We start from the raw sequence: 21,776 nt of genomic DNA on the forward strand, positions 1-21,776 counted from the left end.
TTTAGGGAGTAAGTAGGAGGAAAGTGAAGAAGGAAATCTCCATCAACAGGTCAACGGTAACCAATTTCCCCAGTTAGAGGCCTCCTTCCAGGCACCGCTGACTTGTACGTAAGGGGTGAGTGTATCGTGAATTGCCCGGAAAGACGTATTAGGAAGACATCTTGGGAAGCGGTCGGATGTTTCCAAGAACGAAGTTTCACTGGTCACTCGTCAACCCATACTGACTTGGGCTTTTTACGTGTCACACACTCTTCCGTGCACTTGGACGTATCAATGAAAGAACCAAGTTCCTATTTTCAAGAAGCTTACTATCTAGCAGTCAGGGGAGGGAAATAAAGCAATATACAAATAAAAACCTATGTCAGCAGTAACACGTATTCTAGAGGAGCTTAAGTTTACGGTGAGGAATGTTTTCGGCAAACAAGCAAAAATAAATGAATGAAGAAGGAAGGAATGAGGGAAAGAGGAGGGAAGGAAGAGGGAGTGGAGAAAGAAAAGAGAAAACAACAACGAAATAGCAAAAACTCAGAATGTGACCGAGGAGAACTAAGCGTAGTTCACTTCGGCGGAAATCTGGAGACACAGCGACATGCATGATAACGAAGGGCCTTGGAAACAGAGCTGAGCTGTTTCACTTTCACCCGGGAGCCAGCGGGCATCCATGGAAGACACGTTAGCACGTGTGCAGAAACTGTGACGTGATCTGATCTATATTTGAAGAGCTTACTCTGGAGACTTCTGCTTCCAGAAAGAAGGATTAGATACATTTCCCCTCTTCTCTGGACATCATACATAAAACAAACATAAGAAAAATGAAATTTGGAGAGAAGAAAAAGGATGACCGATGGGGACAAGGGAACCTGAAACTGTGATGTCAGGAACACTGGACCAACACAGCGGGAAGTTCTCTGGGTTTTCTTTGCGGTTCATTTTTCCCAGACACAGAGCCAAAGAAACTGGCGATCCAGAAATGCTAACAGGGGCAGCAAATAAAAGCCCCGACAGAAGCCCACTCTTTCTACCCAAAGGACCAGGAAAGGGGCAAATTAGCAAGACCGAAAACTTTCAGGAAGTAACTGTTCCACTCAAGTTAAACAACAGAAACAACTTACTCCACAACCACGTCTGTCAGCGAAGGACATGTGAAGAGCCAGACCTCAATCACGTCAGGCTATGATGAAGCACCCAGAAACAGACACACCATGAGGCATGAGGGTACTCAGAGGACTGCTAAAGGGCCACTGGCCATAACACGCGCGTTTCACATGCAATGTCCGTGAAGACCACATGGGCAACTAGCACTTCCGCACCCCCCCAGCGGCAGCAGTGAGGTTGTCCACCGTCCCCGCGTTGGGCTGGTGTCAGAGAAGGAAGAACGTCCGCCACTGCCCAGCGGTACGAGGGCGATGCCCACCACCGAGTTGGTGGAAACCCAACCTCCTCCGGGAATAACGAGGAGCCCTTCTCTGGGTATCGCGGGAGGCCAAGTGGGGAAAGTGAACCTCCACCCCAACCTGGCAAGCCACCGCTGCTGGAGTGGTATCGGGAAAAGCTGGCGAAAATGGAAAAGTGCAAATAAGATCCAGAGTCGCTAACTGAAAATCAGTCATCCTATCGGGAACTAGGAAAATCTCAACTTGAATGAGAAAAGGAAATCGACAGATGCAGACGATGAAATAATAGAGATGTTAGAAATATCTGGCAAGACATTAAACCAGCTATGATGAAAATGCTCCACCGAGCAATTACGGACATATCTGAAATAAATGAACGAACAGAAGACTCAAGCGAAGATACAGCAAGTCTCAGCAAATAAACAAGTTTACAAAAAACAAAATGGAAAATTTAGAAATAAATGTAAAAAAAAATCTGGATTGTTGGGTTCCACAGAGGAACCCATCAGAGGATTCTTTCCATCACAGGAAAGAATCAGTGAAATGGAAGATAAAGCAGTAGAAATTGACCAATCTAAATAGTGGAGGGGGGGGGGACAGAATGAAAACAAAAATGAACAGAGACCCAACGATTTGTGGATTGATAACAAAAGATGTAACATCTAAGTCATCAGTAGGCAGGTCTGTAAAAGTACTCAAAGTAATTAAGTGGAAAAACGTGGAAAGACACATTTATGTGTCTTTATTACAGAAGAGGAACAAATCCCAAACAGAATAAACCCCAAGAAAACCATGCCAAAACACACCATTAAACATCAGAGAACTATAAAAGAAGAAAAACCTTGCAAGCAGCCAGAAAAAAACAACACCCTAGATAAAGGGGGAAAAAACCCTCAGAATGACTGTGATTTTCTCCTCATAAACCACAGAGTCCTAAGGAAAGTGGTACAATATATTTTTCAGATACTTAAACAAAAAACTATCAACCCAGAATCCTATGTCCTGTAAAAATATTCTTTAGTCATAAAGAGAAAACTAAGACATTCTCAGATGAATAAAAACTAAGAGAATTTGCTGATAGCAGGGTTGTCTTTAAAAAAAAATGGCTAAAGGAAGGGGCAACCGGGTGGCTCAGTTAAGTGTCTGACTTTGGCTCAGGTTATGATCTCACGGTTTATGCGTTCAAGCCCCGCATCAGGCTCTGTGCTGACAGCTCAGAGCCTGGAGCCTGATTGGGATTCTGTGTTTCCCCCTCTCTCTTTGCCCTTTCCCTACTTGCACACACACTCTCCCTCAAAAATAAACAAACATTAAAAAAAAATTTTTTTTTTAAATGGCTAAAGGAAATCCTCTAAACAGAAAATAAGAGAACAAGGAGCTCATCAATATCAAGAAGGAATACAGAGCATGGTATATAAAAATTGGGTAAATTGGGTCACCTGGGTGGCTCAGTCAGTTAAGGGTCCGACTTCAGCTCACAGTTTGTGAGTTCAAGCCATGCATCGGGCTCTGTGCTGTGAGCACAGAGTCTGCTTCAGATCCTCTGCCCCTCCTCCACTTGTGTGCGTGTGTGCACGCTCTCTCTCTCTCTCTCAAAAATAAGCATTTAAATAAATAAATAGATAGATAGATAGATAGATAGATAGATATTTTAAAATATGGGTAAATCCATAAGGATTTTCTTCTCCTCCTAAGCTTTCTAAGTTATATTTCACAACTATAATTGTTATCAACATACAACAGACTGTTATAACTAAAATACTTTATGTCAGCCTCATAGTAAGCATAAAGCAAAAAGCTACAGTAGGAATACAAAAGATAAAGAAAAGAGAATCAGAGTTTAACGCTATAGAAAATGATTAACTTACAAATGAAGTCAGTTAAGAGAGGAACTTAAACAAAGGAACTACAAAACACTCAGAAAACAGTAAGATGACATTAGCAAATCCCAATCTTTTATTACTTTAAATATAAATGGATTAAATTCTCCAACAACAAGACCTAGAGTGGTTGGATGAATAAAACCAAGACCCAATTATATGCTGTCTATAAAAGCCTCACTTCAGCTTTAAGGAGACACAAAGGCTCAAAATGAAGGGATTAAAACAAGGTATTTCATCCAAGTGGAAACCAAAAGAAAACAAGGGTAGCTATAGTTAGACAAAATAGATGTTAAGTCAAAAATAGTAACAAGTGACAAAAAAGCTACCATATGACAATAAAAAGGTCAATTTGTCAAGAAGGTATGACAATTATAAATACATATGCACCTAACACCGTATCATCTAAATATACTGAGCAGATACACCAGATCTGAAGGGATAAATAAACAATACGATACAGTAGGGGACTTCAATACCCTACTTCCAACATTGGATACATCATCTAGACAGAAAACCTATAAGGAAATGTGAATTACATGTGAAAGGAATGTGAATTATACTTTAGAACAAGTGGATCTAACAGACATATATAGAACATTCCCTCCAATAGCAGCAGAATATACATTCTTCCCAAACACACATGGAACATTCTCCAGGATAAATAGATTAAAAAACAAGCAAGTTTACAAAACAAGTATTATTTAATTTTTTGAAAGAAAATGTTAATGTTTATTTATTTTTGAGAGAGCGAGCGAGCAAGTGCAGGGAAGGGGCATAGAGAGAGAGGGAGACACAAATCTGAAGTAGGCTCCAGGCTCTGAGCTGTCAGCACAGAGCCCAATGTGGGGCTTGACCCCACAAACTGTGGAATCATGACCTGAGCCAAAGTTGGACACTTACCTGTCTGAGCCATGTGGGCACCTCACAAAACAAGTCTTAAGAAATTTAGCAAACGATACCAAGGATCTTTCCCAAGCACAAAAGTATGACATTAGAAATCAATAAAGGACGAAACTGGAAAATTCATAAAAATGTGGAAATTGAACAACACACTCCCGAATAACCAATGGATCACAAAAAGAAATTAAAAAGGAAATTAAAAAGATATCTTGTAACAGACAAAAATGGAAACACTATATGCCATATGAAATATGGCAAATGCAGTTCTAAGAAGGAAGTTCATGGTCATAAACACCTCTACATTAAAAAAATGAAAGCCCTCAAACACCTAACTTTACATATCAAGCAGCTAGAAAAAGAACAAACTAAATCTAAAGTTAGCAGAAGAAAGGAATTAACAAAGATCAGAGAAACAATAAATGAAACAAACATCAGGAAAATGAAGAAAAGATCAATGTAACTAAGAGATTGTTTTTGGACAGTCAAAATGAGCAAAACTTAAAAAAAAAACCGACAACTCATATAAATAAAATCAGAAAGAGGAAACATTTCAATGGGCAGCACATACAAAGATCATAAGAGACTACTATGAACAATTACATGCCAGCAAACTGGATAACCTAGAAAAACGGATAAATTTATAGAAACATAAAACTGAACAAAACTGAATTGTGAATAAATTAAAAAATCTAAACAGACCAATAATGCTAAAGATACCGAATTAATAATCAAAAACCTCCAAAGAAAAACCCAGGACCTGGCGGTTTTACTGGTGAATTCTAACAAACCTCGTAAAAAGAATTAACACCAATCCTTCTTGAACTCTTCCAAAAAGTGAAAGAGGAGAGAATACGTTCAAACTCATTTTATGAGGCCAGCACTACACTGATACCACAGCCAAAGAGTGCCAAAAGCAAAAATCAACAAGTGGGACAACATTCAACTTACTTCTGGAGAGCAAAGGAAACCATCCACAACATAAAAAGGCAACCTAATGGATGGGAGAAAATACCTGCAAATCACATATCTGAGAAGGGGTTAATACAGAAAATATATTTTAGTAACTCGTAAAACTCAATGGCAAACAATCTGATTAAAAAATGGGCAGAAGATCTGAATAGACTTTTTCTTTTTTTTTCCCCCTAAAGAAGACATAAAGATGGCCAACAGGTACATGAAAAGGTGCTCAACGTCATAAATTATCAGGTCAATGCCAATCAAAACCATGATGAGCTATCACCTCGCACCTGTTGGAATGGCTGCTGTCCAAAGACAAGATATAACAAGTGTTGTTATGAACAAGTGTTATAAACACGTGTTGCAGATAAAAAGGAATATTTGTGCACTGTTAGTGGAAACATAAATTGGTACAGCCACTTTGGAAAACATGGAGGCTCTTCAAAAAATTGCAAATAGGGGCACCTGGATGGCTCAGTGGATTAAGCGCCCGACTTCAGTTCAGGTCACGGTCTCATGGTCATGGCCCGTGCTGGGCTCTGTGCTGCCAGCTCGGAGCCTGGAGCCTGCTTCAGATGCTGTGTCTCCCTCTCTCTCTGCCCCTCCCCCGGCTGCAGTCTGTCTCTGTCTCTCTCAAAAATAAATTAATTAATTAATTAATTAAAAATAGAACTACTGGAGGATCTACCAATTCCACTTCTGATTATTTATCCCAAGAAAACAAAAACACTGAATTGAAAAGGTATGCATTCCATGTTCACTGCAGCATCATTCACAAGCATCAAGACACGGAAGAACTTAAATGTCCGATGATGGATATGTGGATAAATAAAACGTGGGGTGTATGCACAATGGAATACCACTGAGCCATTAAAATAAGCACTATCTTGCCATTGGCGGCAAAGTGGATGGACCTTGAGGGAATTACGCTAAATAAAGGCAGTCAGAAAGACAAATACTGCATGATCTCACTCAATGTGTGGAATCCAAAACAACCAAAAAAGGGAACGCGGAGAACAAATTGGTGGTTCTAAGAGGCAGGGGTGCAAGGGCATGTTGAAGGAGTGAAGGTGATCACAGGTACAAATTTCTAGTTACATAATGCCTAAGTCCCGGGGAGGCAATGCACAGCATGAGGACTACAGCTAATAATTCTGTACCACATACTGAAAAGTCATTGAGAGAGTAGCTCTTAAAATTTCTAAGCACAAGGAAAAAAATCTGTAACTACGTGTGCTGATGGTAACTTGACTTCCTGTGGTGGTCATTTCACAATATATACAAATACTGAACCATTATGTGCGCACCTAAAACTAATTAATATAATGTTGTATGTCAACTATATCTCAGAAAGGAAACAGAAAAATAAAAGAATGAAAACAAAAACAAAGGCAGTACAAAAAACAAAAAAAAGAAAGAAAAAAAAGAAAGGCAGAAAACGAAAGACCAATGTTCTTCATGTATACGAATGCCAAAATCCTTAACAAAATACTAGGAATAAAATTCAGTAACACATAAAAATAATTATACACCATGACCAGTGATGTATATATTCCAGGGATGTAAGTTTGGTCCAATATTTCAAAATCAACCAATCTAATCCACCATATTTATAGGCTAACAAAAGGGGGAAAAATCACATGTTCATATCGATAAATGCAGAAAAAATACTTGACAAATTTCGACAACTATCTGTGATAAAAACTCTCAGAAATACAGAAATAGATGTGTACTTCTGACTTGGTAAAGAGCACCTACAAAAAATGTGTAGCTAATATTACGCTTGAGGGCAAAACACTGAAGGCTTCCCCCTAAGACTGGGAAGAAAGCCAGGATGTATATTCTCATCACTCTTCTCCAACACAGCGCTGGGGATTCTAGCCAGTACAGAAAAAGAAATGAAAAGCACACAGATAGATCAAAGAGGCAAAAACACAACCTTCCTATTTGCAGATGCATGATGATTAGCACAGAAAATCCTAAGGATTCAATCAATTTAAAAGGAATCAATTAGGGGCGCCTGGGTGGCTCAGTCGGTTGGGCGTCCGACTTTGGCTCAGGTCATGATCTCACGGTTCTTGAGTTCGAGCCCCGTGTCAGGCTCTGTGCTGACAGCTTGGAGACTGCTTCAGATTCTGTGTCTCCCTCTCTCTCTGCCCCTCCCCTGCTCATGCTCTGTCTCTCTCTCTCAAAAATAAATAAAACATTAAAAAAAAATTTTTTTTAAGAAATCAATTAAAAAAAAAAACACCCTCTGAGAGCTAATAAAATGGGCTTATGAGTAACTCATCTCAATCCATATTACCTCTCTGAAGATAAATCCCTAACCATCCCAGCTGGTCACTGTTTTTTCAGTGTCAAATAACTAACACATTCAGTGCTCTTGATGTTTTATTGTTGATAGCAAATCAAAGCAAATGATTCTGCGTATCATATTTCCAAACACCTTAACTGTAGAAAATAAAGCTACAGAAATTTGATAAAGAGATATCTCTTAGGAAGAGAGCCACTTAAAAATATAGAACAGCATAAATTATGGTCAAATTTAAGAGCTCCATGTGTATTTAATATAAGCAAAGTATTAACATGGCATTTAAACAGTCCTTTTTAGGGGCGCCTGGGGGGCTCAGGCGGTTAAACATCCGACTTCAGCTCAGATCATGATCTCACGGTTTGTGGGTTCGAGCCCTGCATCAGGCTCTGTGTCTCCCTCTCTCTCTGCCCTTCCCCCACTCATGTGCTCGCTCACTCTCTCTCCTCCCCGTTCAAATAAACATTAAAAAATTTTTTTAAATAGTCATTTTCATAAAAGATCCTGTCTCAGATTCTTCTTCTCTTTCACTTACTTTGGTCTTAAAACGGCCTTTCTGGAGAGGCCTGACTATCCTGGCTAAGCCAGTACCTTCTCTCTCTCCTTATGCTGAGACCAGGTGCCATGCCTCTAAACCCTGCAAAAGGCTCCCATTACACTGACAGAAAAAAAAAAACCCAAAAACCTTGTAACAGTGAGACTGTACTGATGAGGGCACAAGCCCTACCCGACCCTCTGTTCTCCACCCCGTCTCCATCATCCTCCCCGCTAGCTCATCCTGCTCCAGCCACGCCGTCCGAACTCCTGAGGCGCATTCTGACTTCGGGGCCTTTGCACCGGCTGGTCCTTCTGCGTGGAACGTGTGCTTCCCATTTAACTGCACACTAGCCCCTTACCTGCTTCAAGTTGTTGCTCACCTGTCGCCTTCTCGGCGAGGCTTACCCCCAGGCCAGCCTGCATAAGATGACACAACTCCCCATCCTGGACTTCTGGCCCCTTCTCCGTATCCTGCTCTAAGTACTCACCACCTTCTAACATAGTGTGTCATTTACAGAGTTACATAGTTACTGTCTTATGTCTGTTGGGTGCCTTCCAGTCCCGCAAGAACAGGGTTCTGTCATTGTCATCACGCTTAGAACTGCATTCCAAGAGCCTCAGACCATACCTGCTCCCCAGCAGGTGCTCAATCAGTATTTGCTGAACGAACGGACTCAACGCACGAATGGACAGAACGGACATATCGACACTCGTCTGAATTAATTTACTTAAATCTCGTCAATGTGCCGAAAGGAACCGTCACAGAGAAAATAAAAGTTCACGTACTGCTGTCCGCATACATGCAGTTTCCTTGTCTACACCGTCCTTCTTCCTGACTCCTGACACTCCCTCCCCTGTTCGTGTGTATGCTCAGCCAGACAAGTTCCAGCTAAACCTCCCAAACCAACACATCTTCTCAAAGCACCATCTTTGTTCGCGTGAACCTCGGTGAGGCGCCCCTCCTGATCCTCCCCAGGGACCTATGCTCGTGTTTCTCATGTACTGCAGAAACTATTTTTTCCCATACCAAAATGTGAGTTCCTTGAAAGCAGAAACCATTCTGACTTGCTCTCCCCTTACTGGTGCAGAGTTCACATTACGTAACATGAGACAGGCACTCAGTATATATTGTGTGTGTAAACAGCCTTTTTTTTTTTAAACCTACTAATCTGAATGAATAGTGAATCACAGAAATTTACCTCTTACTTGTTTCCTTAGTTTTTCAATTTCTTCTTTTAAGGTTTTGATCTCTAAATCTTTGCTTGCCGTGAGTGGACCGTCAGCAGTTGAATACTGCAGCGCTTGAACAGTCTGTGTTGACTCTAAAAAAAAAAAAAAAGAATAAAGGATAAAATGAGAAATATGGCCATATTAAAAAATTTTTTTAACTAACAGCAATATATTTCTTTTTTTTAATGTTAATTTATTTATGCTGAGACCAAGCGAGCAGGGGAGGGACAGAGAGAGAGGGAGACAGAATCCCAAGGAGGCTCTGCACTGTCAGCACAGAGCTCAACACGGGGCTCGAACTCATGAACCGTGAGATCACGACCTGAGCTGAAATGAAGAGTCAGATGCTTAACCAACTGAACCACCCAGGCGCCCCAAAATATTTCTTTCTAGAGAAATCCATATATAATTCTACTGATCAAAACATCTACTCAAAAAGCATGCAAACACATCACAATTAAATCCCAAAACTCCAACACATGTGTCTTTAAAAGTATAACAGACGTAGGAAAGGACTGGCCTTCTACCAAACACAGCAGGTGCACTTTACCAGCAAGTCAACCCATTCAGGTCCCTTTCATTCTGGCAAGAAGGGTCATCATGTGGTAACCCAAAAACTTCCTGGGTCAGATGATGCATTAAAAACAGCCTGGTGTGTGAAGGGAGGTTTAGAGATGTTAACACCAGTTCACCTTGAAAAATGCAGGGGGTTTGGGGCACTGATCCTCCCCCATGCAGTTGAGAATCTGTGTATGACTTTTTTTTTTTTTTTGAAATTTTTTAAATGTTTATTTATTTTTGAGAGAGAGAGAGAGAGATAGAACATGAGCAGGGGAGGGGCAGAGAGAGAGAGGGAGACACAGAATCCAAAGCAGGCTCCAGGCTCTGAGCTGCCAGCACAGAGCCTGACGCGGGGTTCGAACCCACGGACTATGAGATCGTGTGACCAGAGCCAAAGTCCGACGCTTAACTGACTGAACCACCCAGGCACCCCGAAAATCTGTATATGAGCTTTGACTCCCCGAAAACTTAACTACTAATAGCCTCCTGGTGATCAGAAGCCTAACCAATAACATAAACTTCCGATTAACACAGATTTTGTAATCTATGTGCATTATACACTGTATTCTTACGATAACGTAAGCCAGAGAAACGAAAATGTTACTGAGAAAATCATGAGGAAGAGAAAACACATTTACAGTATGATACCGTATTTATCAAAAAGGAAGTAAGTGCACAGGAGCACGCAGTTCAAAGCTGCACCGTTTCAAGGGTCGAGTATATACGATGTACAGAAATGCCAGCCTCCAGATTTTATGTATGACTCTGGCTCATCAATTTAGCTAAAACAGACTACTTTATCTTGCGGTTCTACTCAGAAGATGCAAAGTATCAAAGAAATGTTAACTCTACTGAAGTGTTTTTCCAGATATTAGCAGAAGATCTGGAAAAAACGCAAACTTTGAAAGAATTTTATGTCAGAAACAAAACCACCCTGTGCTACAACGGTTGCAGCACTATTTTATGGAGGGTTGGCCATAGTAAGTCTCCTCCTTCACCGTAATCGTCTGTCAGTACAAATCATGACTGATTGCTTTATACCAGTTACGTTATTTTATACTGCTTTATGTAACTTACATTATTTCTATGGCATATTATTACTTATATATATTACTTATATTTTACACACACACACACAAGCTCCAAAACATTGCGGCCTTCAAAGGAGGGGGGTTTTCTAATTAATTTTCACCATCTGTACAGAGAATAGTATCATCATCTTTGTATGCACGGTGGCCGATAAATATTTGTTAACTTGAACTAAAGGTGTAAGATATACCTATTGCGCATCCGACCGTGATCTTCTGCATCCAATGAGTACATCTTATACGTTTATTTTTGGGTTCAAAACATGGTAAATATTGGTATATTTGGTATTTCTTATTTTTAAAGAAACATCCCTTATTTGTTTAAGAAGACACCGAAGTTGGGAGTAGGAGAAGGGAGATCTAAAAGTAGCCCTGGGGTACTAGTAACAGCTACTTTTCTTCCTAGACTCCACTTCCGGTCTGCTAAAACGCCCATTACCTGTCTATTAGCCATTCTTATTCTCTCTTTGAATAACAATTTCACACATTGTTCACTGCGCTTCTTACCATTACGACCCTTTTCATTACTCCTAGTAACTCTCACATCAAAATAGACAATCCACCCAACACTCTGGCTTTCTGGCACACAAACCCCCCAAGGCAGACACTGTTGGGGCTTTTTACCTAGAAGCGATTCCCCTCTCACTGCTTGTGAACCACATTCCGGCATCAGGCTCCAAGGCGGACCAGCCAAAGATAGAAGACGCTTCGAATCAATCATGGTAGTCCCACGCTACGTGCCGAGTAGCGGTTAAGAATTAGGTATGTGACCTAGTTAGAACTCACAGTGCCTTGAGAAGAAGTCCCCTAGGGGCTTCCTGGAAGAGTTTTAATCTCCTGTGGAGTAAGAGATGGATGAAAGGAGAGGAACCTTCTTTCGGTCTCCGCACGTGTGCGCACACGAGGTCTGGGACTTGGGCAGTACGGCAGAATCGGGAGGGGAAAGCCGTGAACATCAAAGGGAAGCTAAGCCCCAAATCGGCCCTGCAATGGGCCGTCCTGAGATAACAAATCCATATTATTTAAGAAGTCTATGACCTGCAGCCCAAAACAACCTAGCTGGGAGACTTTTTTCTGGCTACACCGCCAGATCCGCGGGTCACAGCCGGGACCCACGGCTCCTGCCTCACGTGAACCTAGAAATGCGTATGTGTGCAGGTGGCAGGGGCGGTGGTGTTCACACAGGCACGGGACCAAGAAAGCTCAGCATCGTACAGAACGTGAAGCAGGCTCCCGTGTCACAGAGCGGGACTGCTCCTCTGCTGGTGGCTGGCCCACGGAGAAGTGCTCCCGGAAGCCCGGCCGAGACTCGGTAACCGCACGGCCTCCAAGACCTTGACTGCAGCTACGCCTCTCTCTCTCTTATCTCCACAGTGCACTTACTCGAGGGACACCTCACTGATTCCTCGTTCCCACCGAGAGATCGAATCCACTGTCCTGACATTATTCGTTTTTTTTCTCTTTTCTTCCTCATTTGCCCAGGTTAGATCCCGTGGTCCATCGCTACAGGAACTGCTCTGCACACCCACCTTCGGCCTGTCTGCCCTCCGTTCCTCGGTGACACGGCCTGGAAGGCGCCCGTGTCGGCCGAATGGGACTCTTCCCACTCCATGCTTCCGTCACAGAGGCTGACAAAGTGGCTGAAGGAAACGCAGTCACCTGACACTCACGTCTGCTAACACTGACCATCTGGCGACGACTGGCGGTCCTAAACCATTTCCCCAGAGCACGCGGTCTTCTGTGAACTGACCATCTCACGCGGTGTCTTCATCTTGACAAAAATCTCACGGTCTCCACCTTCCTTGTTCGCAGTTGATGGGCCCTGCTTTGTATTTGATGTTGCGTCTGTGTCCTCAAAGTAGAAGGTACGCGCCGCGAGGGCCAGTACTGTCCTCTTTTTCTGTTCACCGTCACCCCCACCCCAGTCGTGTGCAGAACAGTTCCCGGGACGTCAGTGTTCAATAAACAGCTGGTAAACGGATGGAGTAGCTTACACGTAAACTGTGCCACTGCATGAAACGCGCGTTGATACAAAAGACCATGATGTCTTATTTTCACTGGGTTTGCTTTGTGAAACGATACCACCCACACAGAACGATACTGCCTAAGAACATGTGAGATCATTTAAAACATCCCCAAAGCCTCCTATACAGCAATCTTCTCATTCAGAACAGGAAGGAGTAGGAAGCACCAGGTCATTGCTCCATCACTCCTGCTGCAAAAAGTCCAAGAATGTAACTTGCAAAAATCTTATTTTTACAGAATCAAGTATCTGAGAGAGCAGAGAGGACGCAGGACAATGAAACAGGGAGGGAACAGCCATTCTGAGGCGAGAAGACTGGCAGCTGGCTCCGATTTCTGAACTTCACCCAGTTCTGTGGCCAGGCTTAGGCCCCAGCTTGCCCTAAACGGAGCGCTATTATGCTGGAGGAAAAACACACCAGAGCTTGTGGAGAATGGGTGGGGCTGCTGAAACAACTCGGAAACCTCCAGATCCCTAAATATGTGCTGCTATTTTCATCGTGGTGTCTTTGTTGTATCTGGAGACTGCGTGGGAAGTCAGGAGCTTCTAAAATGCAGACTAAAATCTCCTCCGGTACTAGAGTATTTGAGAAACAAGAGTCTTGCCTCAGGAGAAGAGTCTGTCTCAAATACGTGGCCAGTCTCCCCATCAACACATTTGCCAAATAGGAAAAGGGCACGGGGTAGGAGGCTGAAGGGCAGAGTGAATCGCCCACACTTTACCGAGTGAGGAAGAGAGCCCCAGCCTGGCTCTTTCTAGATCTCCCTTTGTGATACTTGAACCCGGAGGTAGGCTGAGCCAATGAAATCTGCAAGCCAGCCTTGTCCTAGCTCAATTCCCGGTTAGAGGGAGCTCTAGGAGAAACCGAAAACTTGTGCTACAGCACCACCTTCTGGAAAACAAAAGAAAGGCTCCTGAATGACAACCTGTTGAACCCTTAGAATCCAAGGAGACAAAACCTTCCCTAAGTAAGAAAGGTGTCTGCTACTTCAACTGTGACCACAGAGGTACATTTCATGACGCACTATGAGAAAACCACAGTGATACGGTTTCACAAAAAGAAAGGACTGTTTTCCAGCAAGTAAATTCAAAGACATGAAGCATTGTGTTCTCACAGATAAAAAAATTCAAAATGGCGGTTAGGAAAAAATTCAATGATGAACTATGAGAAAACTCAGAAAGGCAACTCAGTAAACTCAGGAATAAAATTAGCGAACAGAAGGAGTACTTTACAAAAGAGGCTGAAATTATGAGAAAAACACAAACAAAAATTCTGAAGCTGAAGGACTCAATATATGAGGCTGAAAAATGCGTGACCAAGCACTGGGGGCACCTGGGGGGCTCAGTGGGTTGAGCACAGATTCTTGGTTTCAGCTCAGGTCACCATCTCATGGGTCGTGGAACTGAGCCCCGTGTCGAGCTCTGCACTAAGCGTGGAGCCTGCCTGGATTCTCCCTCTCTCTCCCTCTGCCCCTCCTCTCTGCTCATGCTCACTCTCTCTCTCGCTCTCTTTCTAAAAATAAATGTTAAAAAAATTTTTTTTTAAAAAGCACTGAAAACAGAGCAGATCAAGAAGCAGATCAAAGAGAATACATGATTTGGAGGGGGGGAATCTAGAAATGATTCAGGTGGAAGAGAAGAGAGATCTGAGATTTTTAAAAAGTGAAGAAACTCCACAAGAGTTACCATACTCTATCAGCCAAGCGAACCTAAGGAAAATGAGGATACCACAGGGAGGTGGTTTATTTAAAGAAAAAATAGCTGAGAACTTCCCCAAACTGGAAGAACTGGGCATAAAAGTCCACGCAGCTGAATAGGACACATTACTATCTCAATGAAAAAAGATCTTCACTAACACACCTTATAATGAAACTGTCAAGAGTCAATGGTAAAGAATTTTTTTAAAGTTTCTTTTGAGACAGAGAAAGAGAGAGAGAGAGAGAGAGAATGAACATGCATGCGAGCAGGGAAGGGGCAGAGAAAGAAGGAGACAGAGAATCCCAAGCATGCTCTGTACTGTCAGTGCACAACCCAATCTCATGAACCATGAGATCATGAGCCGAAATCAAGAGTCAGACATTTAACCAACTGAGTCACCCAGGAGCCCCATCAATGGTAAAAAAAATTTTTAAAGCACCCAGGGGGAAAAGGGATGTGATTTACACCCATTAGGCTATCAACAGATTTCTCGGCAGAAACCACAGAGCAGGAGAGAGTAGGATGACATATCCAAAGTACTGACAGATAAAAACCACCAGCCAAGAATATTCTATCCAGCAAAGTTATCCTTCTGATATGAAGGAGAGATAAAGGCTTTCCAAAAAAACAATAGCTAAGGTAGCTCACCACCACAGACCTGCCTTCAAGAAATGTTGAAAGGAGCTCTTAAGACTGAAACAAGGGGTGCCTGGGTGGCTCAGGCTGTTGAGCGTCCAACTTCGGCTCAGGTCATGATTTCAGTTTGTGAGTTCGCGCCCCATCTTGGGCTCTGTGCAGACCGCTCAGAGCCTGAAGCCTGCTTCGGATTCTGTGTCTCCCTCTCTCTCTGCCCCTCCCCTGCTTATGCTCTATCTCTCAAAAATAAATAAACGTAAAAAAATTAAAAAAAAAATGGAAAATGAAAGCACATAAAATTCTGATTCAGATGACAGACATTCAGAACTAGAAAACTGTAACCCTATTTCAGAATAGTGTGTCACATACTTAAGGATAGCATAAATGTTAAAGGAAAGGAGCATTTAAAGTAACTATAGCTACTACAATTTTACTTTTTAGAGTTTATGTATTTTTGAGAGAGAGAGAGGGACAAAATGTGAGTGGGGGAGAGGCAGAGAGAGAGAGGGGGGACACAGAATCCGAAGCAGGCTCCAGGCTCTGAGCTGTGAGCACAGAGCCCGACGTGGGGCTCAGACTCACAAACCCTAAGATCATGACCTGAGCCGAAGTCAGATGCTTAACGACTGGGCCACCCAGGCGCCCCTAGCTACTACAATTTGATAACAAATTCACAGAATAAGAAGAGAAAACTCGTGATACCAAAAGTATAAAAGGGAAGGCATAAAAGGATGGAATCTTTATATGTGAATGAAGCTGCTATCATCAGAGACAGGACTATTTTATCTACGAGACATTTTATGTTAACCTCATGGTCACCACATGACAAAAATCTAGAGCAGAGGCACAAAAGATTAAAACAGGAAGGAGCCAATCACCATGGAAAACCACCAACTGGCAAAGGCAGACAGAAGGAGAAGTTAAAGGAAACAACGGAGAGACAAAATAACCAGAAGGCAAGAGAGAAAATGGCAGTAGTGAGTGCTTACAAATCAATAATCACCCTAAAAATAATTGGATCGCACTCACCAACAAGAAGGTATGGAGCAGGGGGAAGGATTTCAGAAACAAACAAACAAGACCCAAGTATATATGCTGCCTAAAGGAGACCTATCAGTTCTGAAGATACACACAGGCTCCAAGCGAAGGGAGGGAAGATAATACTCCAAGCAAGCAAAAACCAAAACAAAGTGGGAATAGCCATACTTCTATCAAACAAGAGAGACTTCAAGCCAGAAATGGTAACAAGACAAAGGTCATTGTAGAAAAACAAAGGGGTCAATACGTTAAGAAGATATAATAATCTGGGGCACCTGGGTGTCTCAGTGGGTTAAGTGTCCAACTCTTGATTTCGGCTCAGGTCATGATCTCTTGGTTGGATTGAGCCCCACATGGGGCTCTGAGCTGACAGCATGGAGCCTGCTTGGGATTCTCTCTCCCTCTCTCTGCCCCTCCCCCACCACTCACATTCTTTCTCTTTCTCAAAATAAATAGATTTTTTAAAAAGAAGATATAACTGTAACTATATACACTCCCAACACCCAAGTACCGAAACATATTAAGCAAGTACTAACAGATCTTAAGGAAGAAAGAGACGATACAATAATAGTAGGGGACTTCAATACCCCACTATTAACAATGGATAAATGGTCCAGACACAAAATCAGCAAGGAAATGTTGCAATCGAACCCTACTTTAGAACAAAGGGACTTAACAGACATTACAGAACATTCCATCCAACAGAAGCAGAATACACATTCTTAAGTGATAGCAGGACAGGCTCCAGGACAGATCACATGACAGGACATAAAACAAATATCAGAAAATTTAAAAAGAAATTATACCATCTTTTCTGATCACAATGGTATGAAATTAGAAATCAACAAGAGGAAGGCGAGAAGAACTACAAATATGTGAAAATTAAATGATTCTAAACAACCACGGGGTCAAAGAAGAAATCAGAAAAGAAATAAAAAATTTTCTCAAGACAACTGAAAACGAAAATACAAACATATCAGATTTGTGGAATCGATGGAGTAAAGCAGTCCAAAGAGGAAGTTTTTTTTTTTCTTTAAAAAAGTTTACTGACATTCTATGCAGTGAATGTACTGTGCAGTATTAGTTTCCGGAAAAGATTTCAGTGGCTCATCACTCACATACAACACCCAGTGCTCATCACAACACGTGTGCTCCGTAACACCCACCACCCATCTAGCCCATCCCCCACCCACCTCCCCTCCAGCAACCCTCAGTTTGTTCTCTGAAAGCTGATAGCAAAAAATGACCATATTAATAGAGAGATTTCAAATAACCTAATTTACACTTCAAGGAACTAAAAAAAGAAGAACAAATTAAGTCCAAAGTTAGCAAGTGGGAGGCAAAAATAAGGTTCAGAGCAGAAACAAATGAAATAGAGACCAGAAAAATAGCAGAAAGGATTGGAGAAACTAAGAGCTGGTTCTTTGAAAAAATAAACTACACAGACAAACCTTTATCTACACTAAGAAAAAAAGAGGAGACTCAAATAAAATTAAAGAGATGGGGCGCCCGGGTGGCTCAGGCGGTTAAGTGTCTGACTTCAGCTCAGGTCATGATCTCACAGTTTATGAATTTGAGACCCGCAAAGGGCTCCCTGCTATAAGCACAGGGCCTGCTTTGGATCCTCTGTTCCCGCCCCCCCCTCCCCCCGCCCTTTCCCTGCTTGCTCTCTCTTTTTTTTTTTAAATGTCTATCCACTCTTGAGAGAGAGAGAGAGAGGGAGGGAGGGAGGGAGGGAGGGAGGCAGGCATGAGCAGGGGAGGGGCAGAGAGAGGGAGATACAGAATCCCAAGCAGGTTCCAGCTCTGAGCTGTCGGCGCAAAGCCCAACACGGGGCTCAAACCCACAGATGAGACCATGACCTGAGCCGAAGTCGGATGCCCAACCAACTGAGCCATCCAGGTGCCCCTCCCTGCTTACTCTTTCTCTCAAAAATAAACAAACATCTTGGGGTGCCTGGGTGGCTCAGCTGGTTAAGTGTCTGACTTCAGCTCAGGTCATGATCTCACGGTTAGTGGGTTCGAGCCCTGCATGGGGCTCTGTGCTGACAGCTCAGAGCCTGGAGCCTGCCTCAGATTCTGTGTCTCCTTCTCTCTCTCTCTGCCCCTCCCTGGCTCTCTCTCTCTCAAAAATAAATAAACATTAAAAAAATTAGAAAAAAAATCCCCCCCCCCAAAAAAGAGGAAGAAATGAAAGAGACATTACAACTAAAACGACAGAAATATATAGGATCATATACTATGAACAATTATAGGCCAGGATATTACACAACCAGAAGAGATGGATACATTTCTAGAAACACACAACCTACCAAGACTGACTCAGGAAGAAAGAGAAAGTCTGAACAGACCAGTAACGAATAATGTGATTGAATCAGTAAACAAAAACCTCCCAACACAGAAATCTCTAGGAACTGACAGCTTCACTGGTGAATTCTACCGAACATTTAAGAAAAACTAACAATCTTCCTCAAACTCTTCAAAATAATGAGGAGGAGGGAATATTTCCAAGTTCTTTCTAGAAGGCCTTAATACCAAAACCAGAAAAGACCACAAAAAACTATAGACCAATATCTCTGATGAATATAGATGTAAAAATTCTCAACAAAATATTAGCAAGCCAAAGTCAAGAACACAGTCATAGGATTATATATCATGACAAAGTGCGATTTATCTCTGGGATGCAAGGGTGGTCAAACATATGCAAATCAATAAATGTCATAGATCACCTCAATAAAAGATAAAAATCACACACTCATCTCAACAGACACAGAAAAAGCATCTGACAAAACGCAACATCCTTTCGTGATAAAAAACCTTAACAGACTGGATACTGAAGGAACATAACAAAATAGGGCCATTTACAACAAAGTGACAACTAGCATTATACTCAATGGAGAAAAACTGAGAGCTTTTCCTCTAAGGTCAGGAAGAGGACAAGGATGTCCACTCTCTCTACTCCTATTCAATATAGTCCTGGAAGTGCTAGCCAGAGCAATCAGGCAAGACAAAGAAATAAAAGGCATGCAAATCAGAAAGAGAAAAGTAAAACTGTTACTATTTGTTGACATGATTTTACATATAGAAAATCCCTAAGAGCAAACCCAGATAACAGTTGGAACTAATCAACAATTTCAGCAAAGTTGCAGGATGCAAAATCAACACATAAACCTGTTGTATTCCTTTACAGTAATGATGAGACATTTGAAAAAGAAGTAAAGAAAACCATCCCATTCACAACAGCATCAAAAGCAATAAACTACTCAGGAACGCTTTTAACCAAGGACAAGATCTGTACAATGGAAACTGTAAGAGTTTCCTGAGAAACAGAAGACGACACAAACAACTGGAAAGACATTGCACATTCATAGATCACAAGTATTAATACTGTTAGAATGTTTACGCTACCCAAAGCCATGTACAGATTTAACATAATATCCATCAAAACACCAAAGGGATTCTTCACAGAAACAGAAGAAACAATCCTAAACTCTGCTGTGGCATCACTAAAGACACTGCACAGACAGAGGGATCCTGACAAAAAGAACAAAGTCAGAGGTATCACGCTTCCTACTTTCAAACCACACTACAAAGCTACGATAATAAAAACAATACATTACGGGCCTAAACGCAGACACGCAGAGCAACAGAACGAAACAGAGCCTGCGATCAAATTGTGGCAAACACGGTCAACTAATTCTGCAAGGGAGCCAAGGACACCCAATGGGGAAAGGACAGTCTCTTCAACAAATGGTGCTGGGGAAACGTGCAGAACAACGAGAGTGGGCCCCTCTTGCACCACTCACAAAAATTAACTCAAAATAGATCAAAGACTTAAACATAAAGACCTGACAGCATAAGACTTCTAGAAGTCTTCTAGAAGAGAACAGAGAAGAAGCTCCTGGACACTGGTCCTGGCAATGGTTTTCTGCATATGACACCAAAAGCACGCGCAACAGACACAAAAACTAACAAATGGGACTGTCCCAAACACGGAAGCTTCCGTAAAGCAAAAGAAACAATTACTATAATGAAAAGGCGACTTACAGAATGGGAGAAAATTTTTGCAAGTAATCAAGACGTGGAAACAAGCTAAAGTGCATCGGTGGATGAACGGATTAAAAACGATGGGGCATATGTACACAATGGAGTATTACTCGGCCACGAGAAAGGAAACGTCCTGCCGTGTGTGACAACATGGACGGACCCTGAGCGCACTGCACGGAGTGAAGCAGTCAGGTGGAGAAGGACCCACGCTGTATGACATCACTTCTGTGTGAGATCCGAAAAAGTCAAGCTCATAGAACAACAAAGAGTAAAACTGGTTACCGGGGACGGGGCAGGGGTGGGGGGATGTCATTTCACGGTACAAACTCACAACAAGTAGTAGATAAATCATAAAGACCTACGGAGCAGAGTGGTTAATACAGACAGCCGAGCTGCACTGTAATTATGTGACATGGGAGAAGGCACTAAACGGTCCTACGACAGCAATCTCGTTACAACAGATAAATGTATCAAATTAGTAAGTTGGACGTCTTAAATTTACACAATGATATGCGGCAAATATATTTATTAGAATGTCAAGACAACTTGCACGATAAAGAGGAATTAATCCACATGCAGAGATCTTGGCAACTTATTGAAAAAATAAAAGCAGTCTGTTTTATTGATGTCTGGGGAGTGTTTTTCTCTACTGGGCCTCTAAAAATATAATAGTGAAATTTTATTATTGCAAAAACTTGATTCTTTCTCTCTTAAGAGTTACAAGCTTTTTGATTATATTCCTTCATTCACAAAAGGAGTTAAGTAAAATAAATTGTATGTTACGTCCTTTATTTTGGAGAAAATAAGGCAGGGAAGAGGGATAGTGAATGCTGAAGATAAAGCAAGATTAGCTTTCAGGGGCGCCTGGGTGGCTCAGTCAGTTAAGCGTCTGACTTCGGCTCAGGTCATGATCTCACGGTTCCTGGGTTCGAGCCCCGCGTTGGGCTCTGTGCTGACAGCTCGGAGACTGAAGCCTGCTTCGGATTCTGTGTCTCCTTCTCTCTCTCTCTGCCCCTCCCCTGCTCACACACTCTCTCTCTCAAAAACAAACAAACATTAAAAAAAAAAAAAAAAAAAAAAAAAAAAAGACTAGGTTTCAAATAGTGCAGTCAGGAAAGGCCTCATTTAAAGGTAACATTCAGGTAGAAACGTGAAGGAGGTAAGGGAATGAACCATATGAACACCAAAGAAAGACAACGTCAGGCAGGGCAACAGCTAATGCCAGGGCCCTGAGGTGGGGATGTGCCAAGCTGTGAGAAGAACAGCCAAGGAGCCCAGGGTGGCTAGAGGCAGAAAGAAGGATGGGGCGGTGGGGGGTGGGGGGGGCCTAGGAGGTGAAGTCAGAAAGGCAGGAAGAAGCCGGGCACAGACAGCGAGCCTGGCTGTTACAGTGAGTGAGATGGAAAACCCCCGGGGTGGAGAAGAGGCCGTGAGGTAAAATGGTCTAAACTGTGCTCTAAGAGGATTGCTTGGC

General features: G+C 42.3%; 1 protein-coding gene across 3 annotated transcripts in view; it reads right to left on the minus strand.

Annotated features, from left to right (window-relative positions):
* The window catches only part of CDC42BPA (CDC42 binding protein kinase alpha), a 318,266-nt gene that overhangs the window by 130,366 nt on the left and 166,124 nt on the right, over nt 1-21,776 (minus strand). For all 3 annotated transcript variants that reach the window (XM_042976800.1, XM_042976799.1, XM_042976798.1), the window contains exon 11: nt 9,182-9,304. In XM_042976800.1, the coding sequence (XP_042832734.1) occupies nt 9,182-9,304 (123 nt within the window). The remainder of the gene's footprint in view (nt 1-9,181; nt 9,305-21,776) is intronic.

The sequence above is a fragment of the Panthera tigris genome, chromosome F3 (assembly GCF_018350195.1).
Source record: "Panthera tigris isolate Pti1 chromosome F3, P.tigris_Pti1_mat1.1, whole genome shotgun sequence".
In the NCBI taxonomy this organism is placed as follows: domain Eukaryota; kingdom Metazoa; phylum Chordata; class Mammalia; order Carnivora; family Felidae; genus Panthera; species Panthera tigris.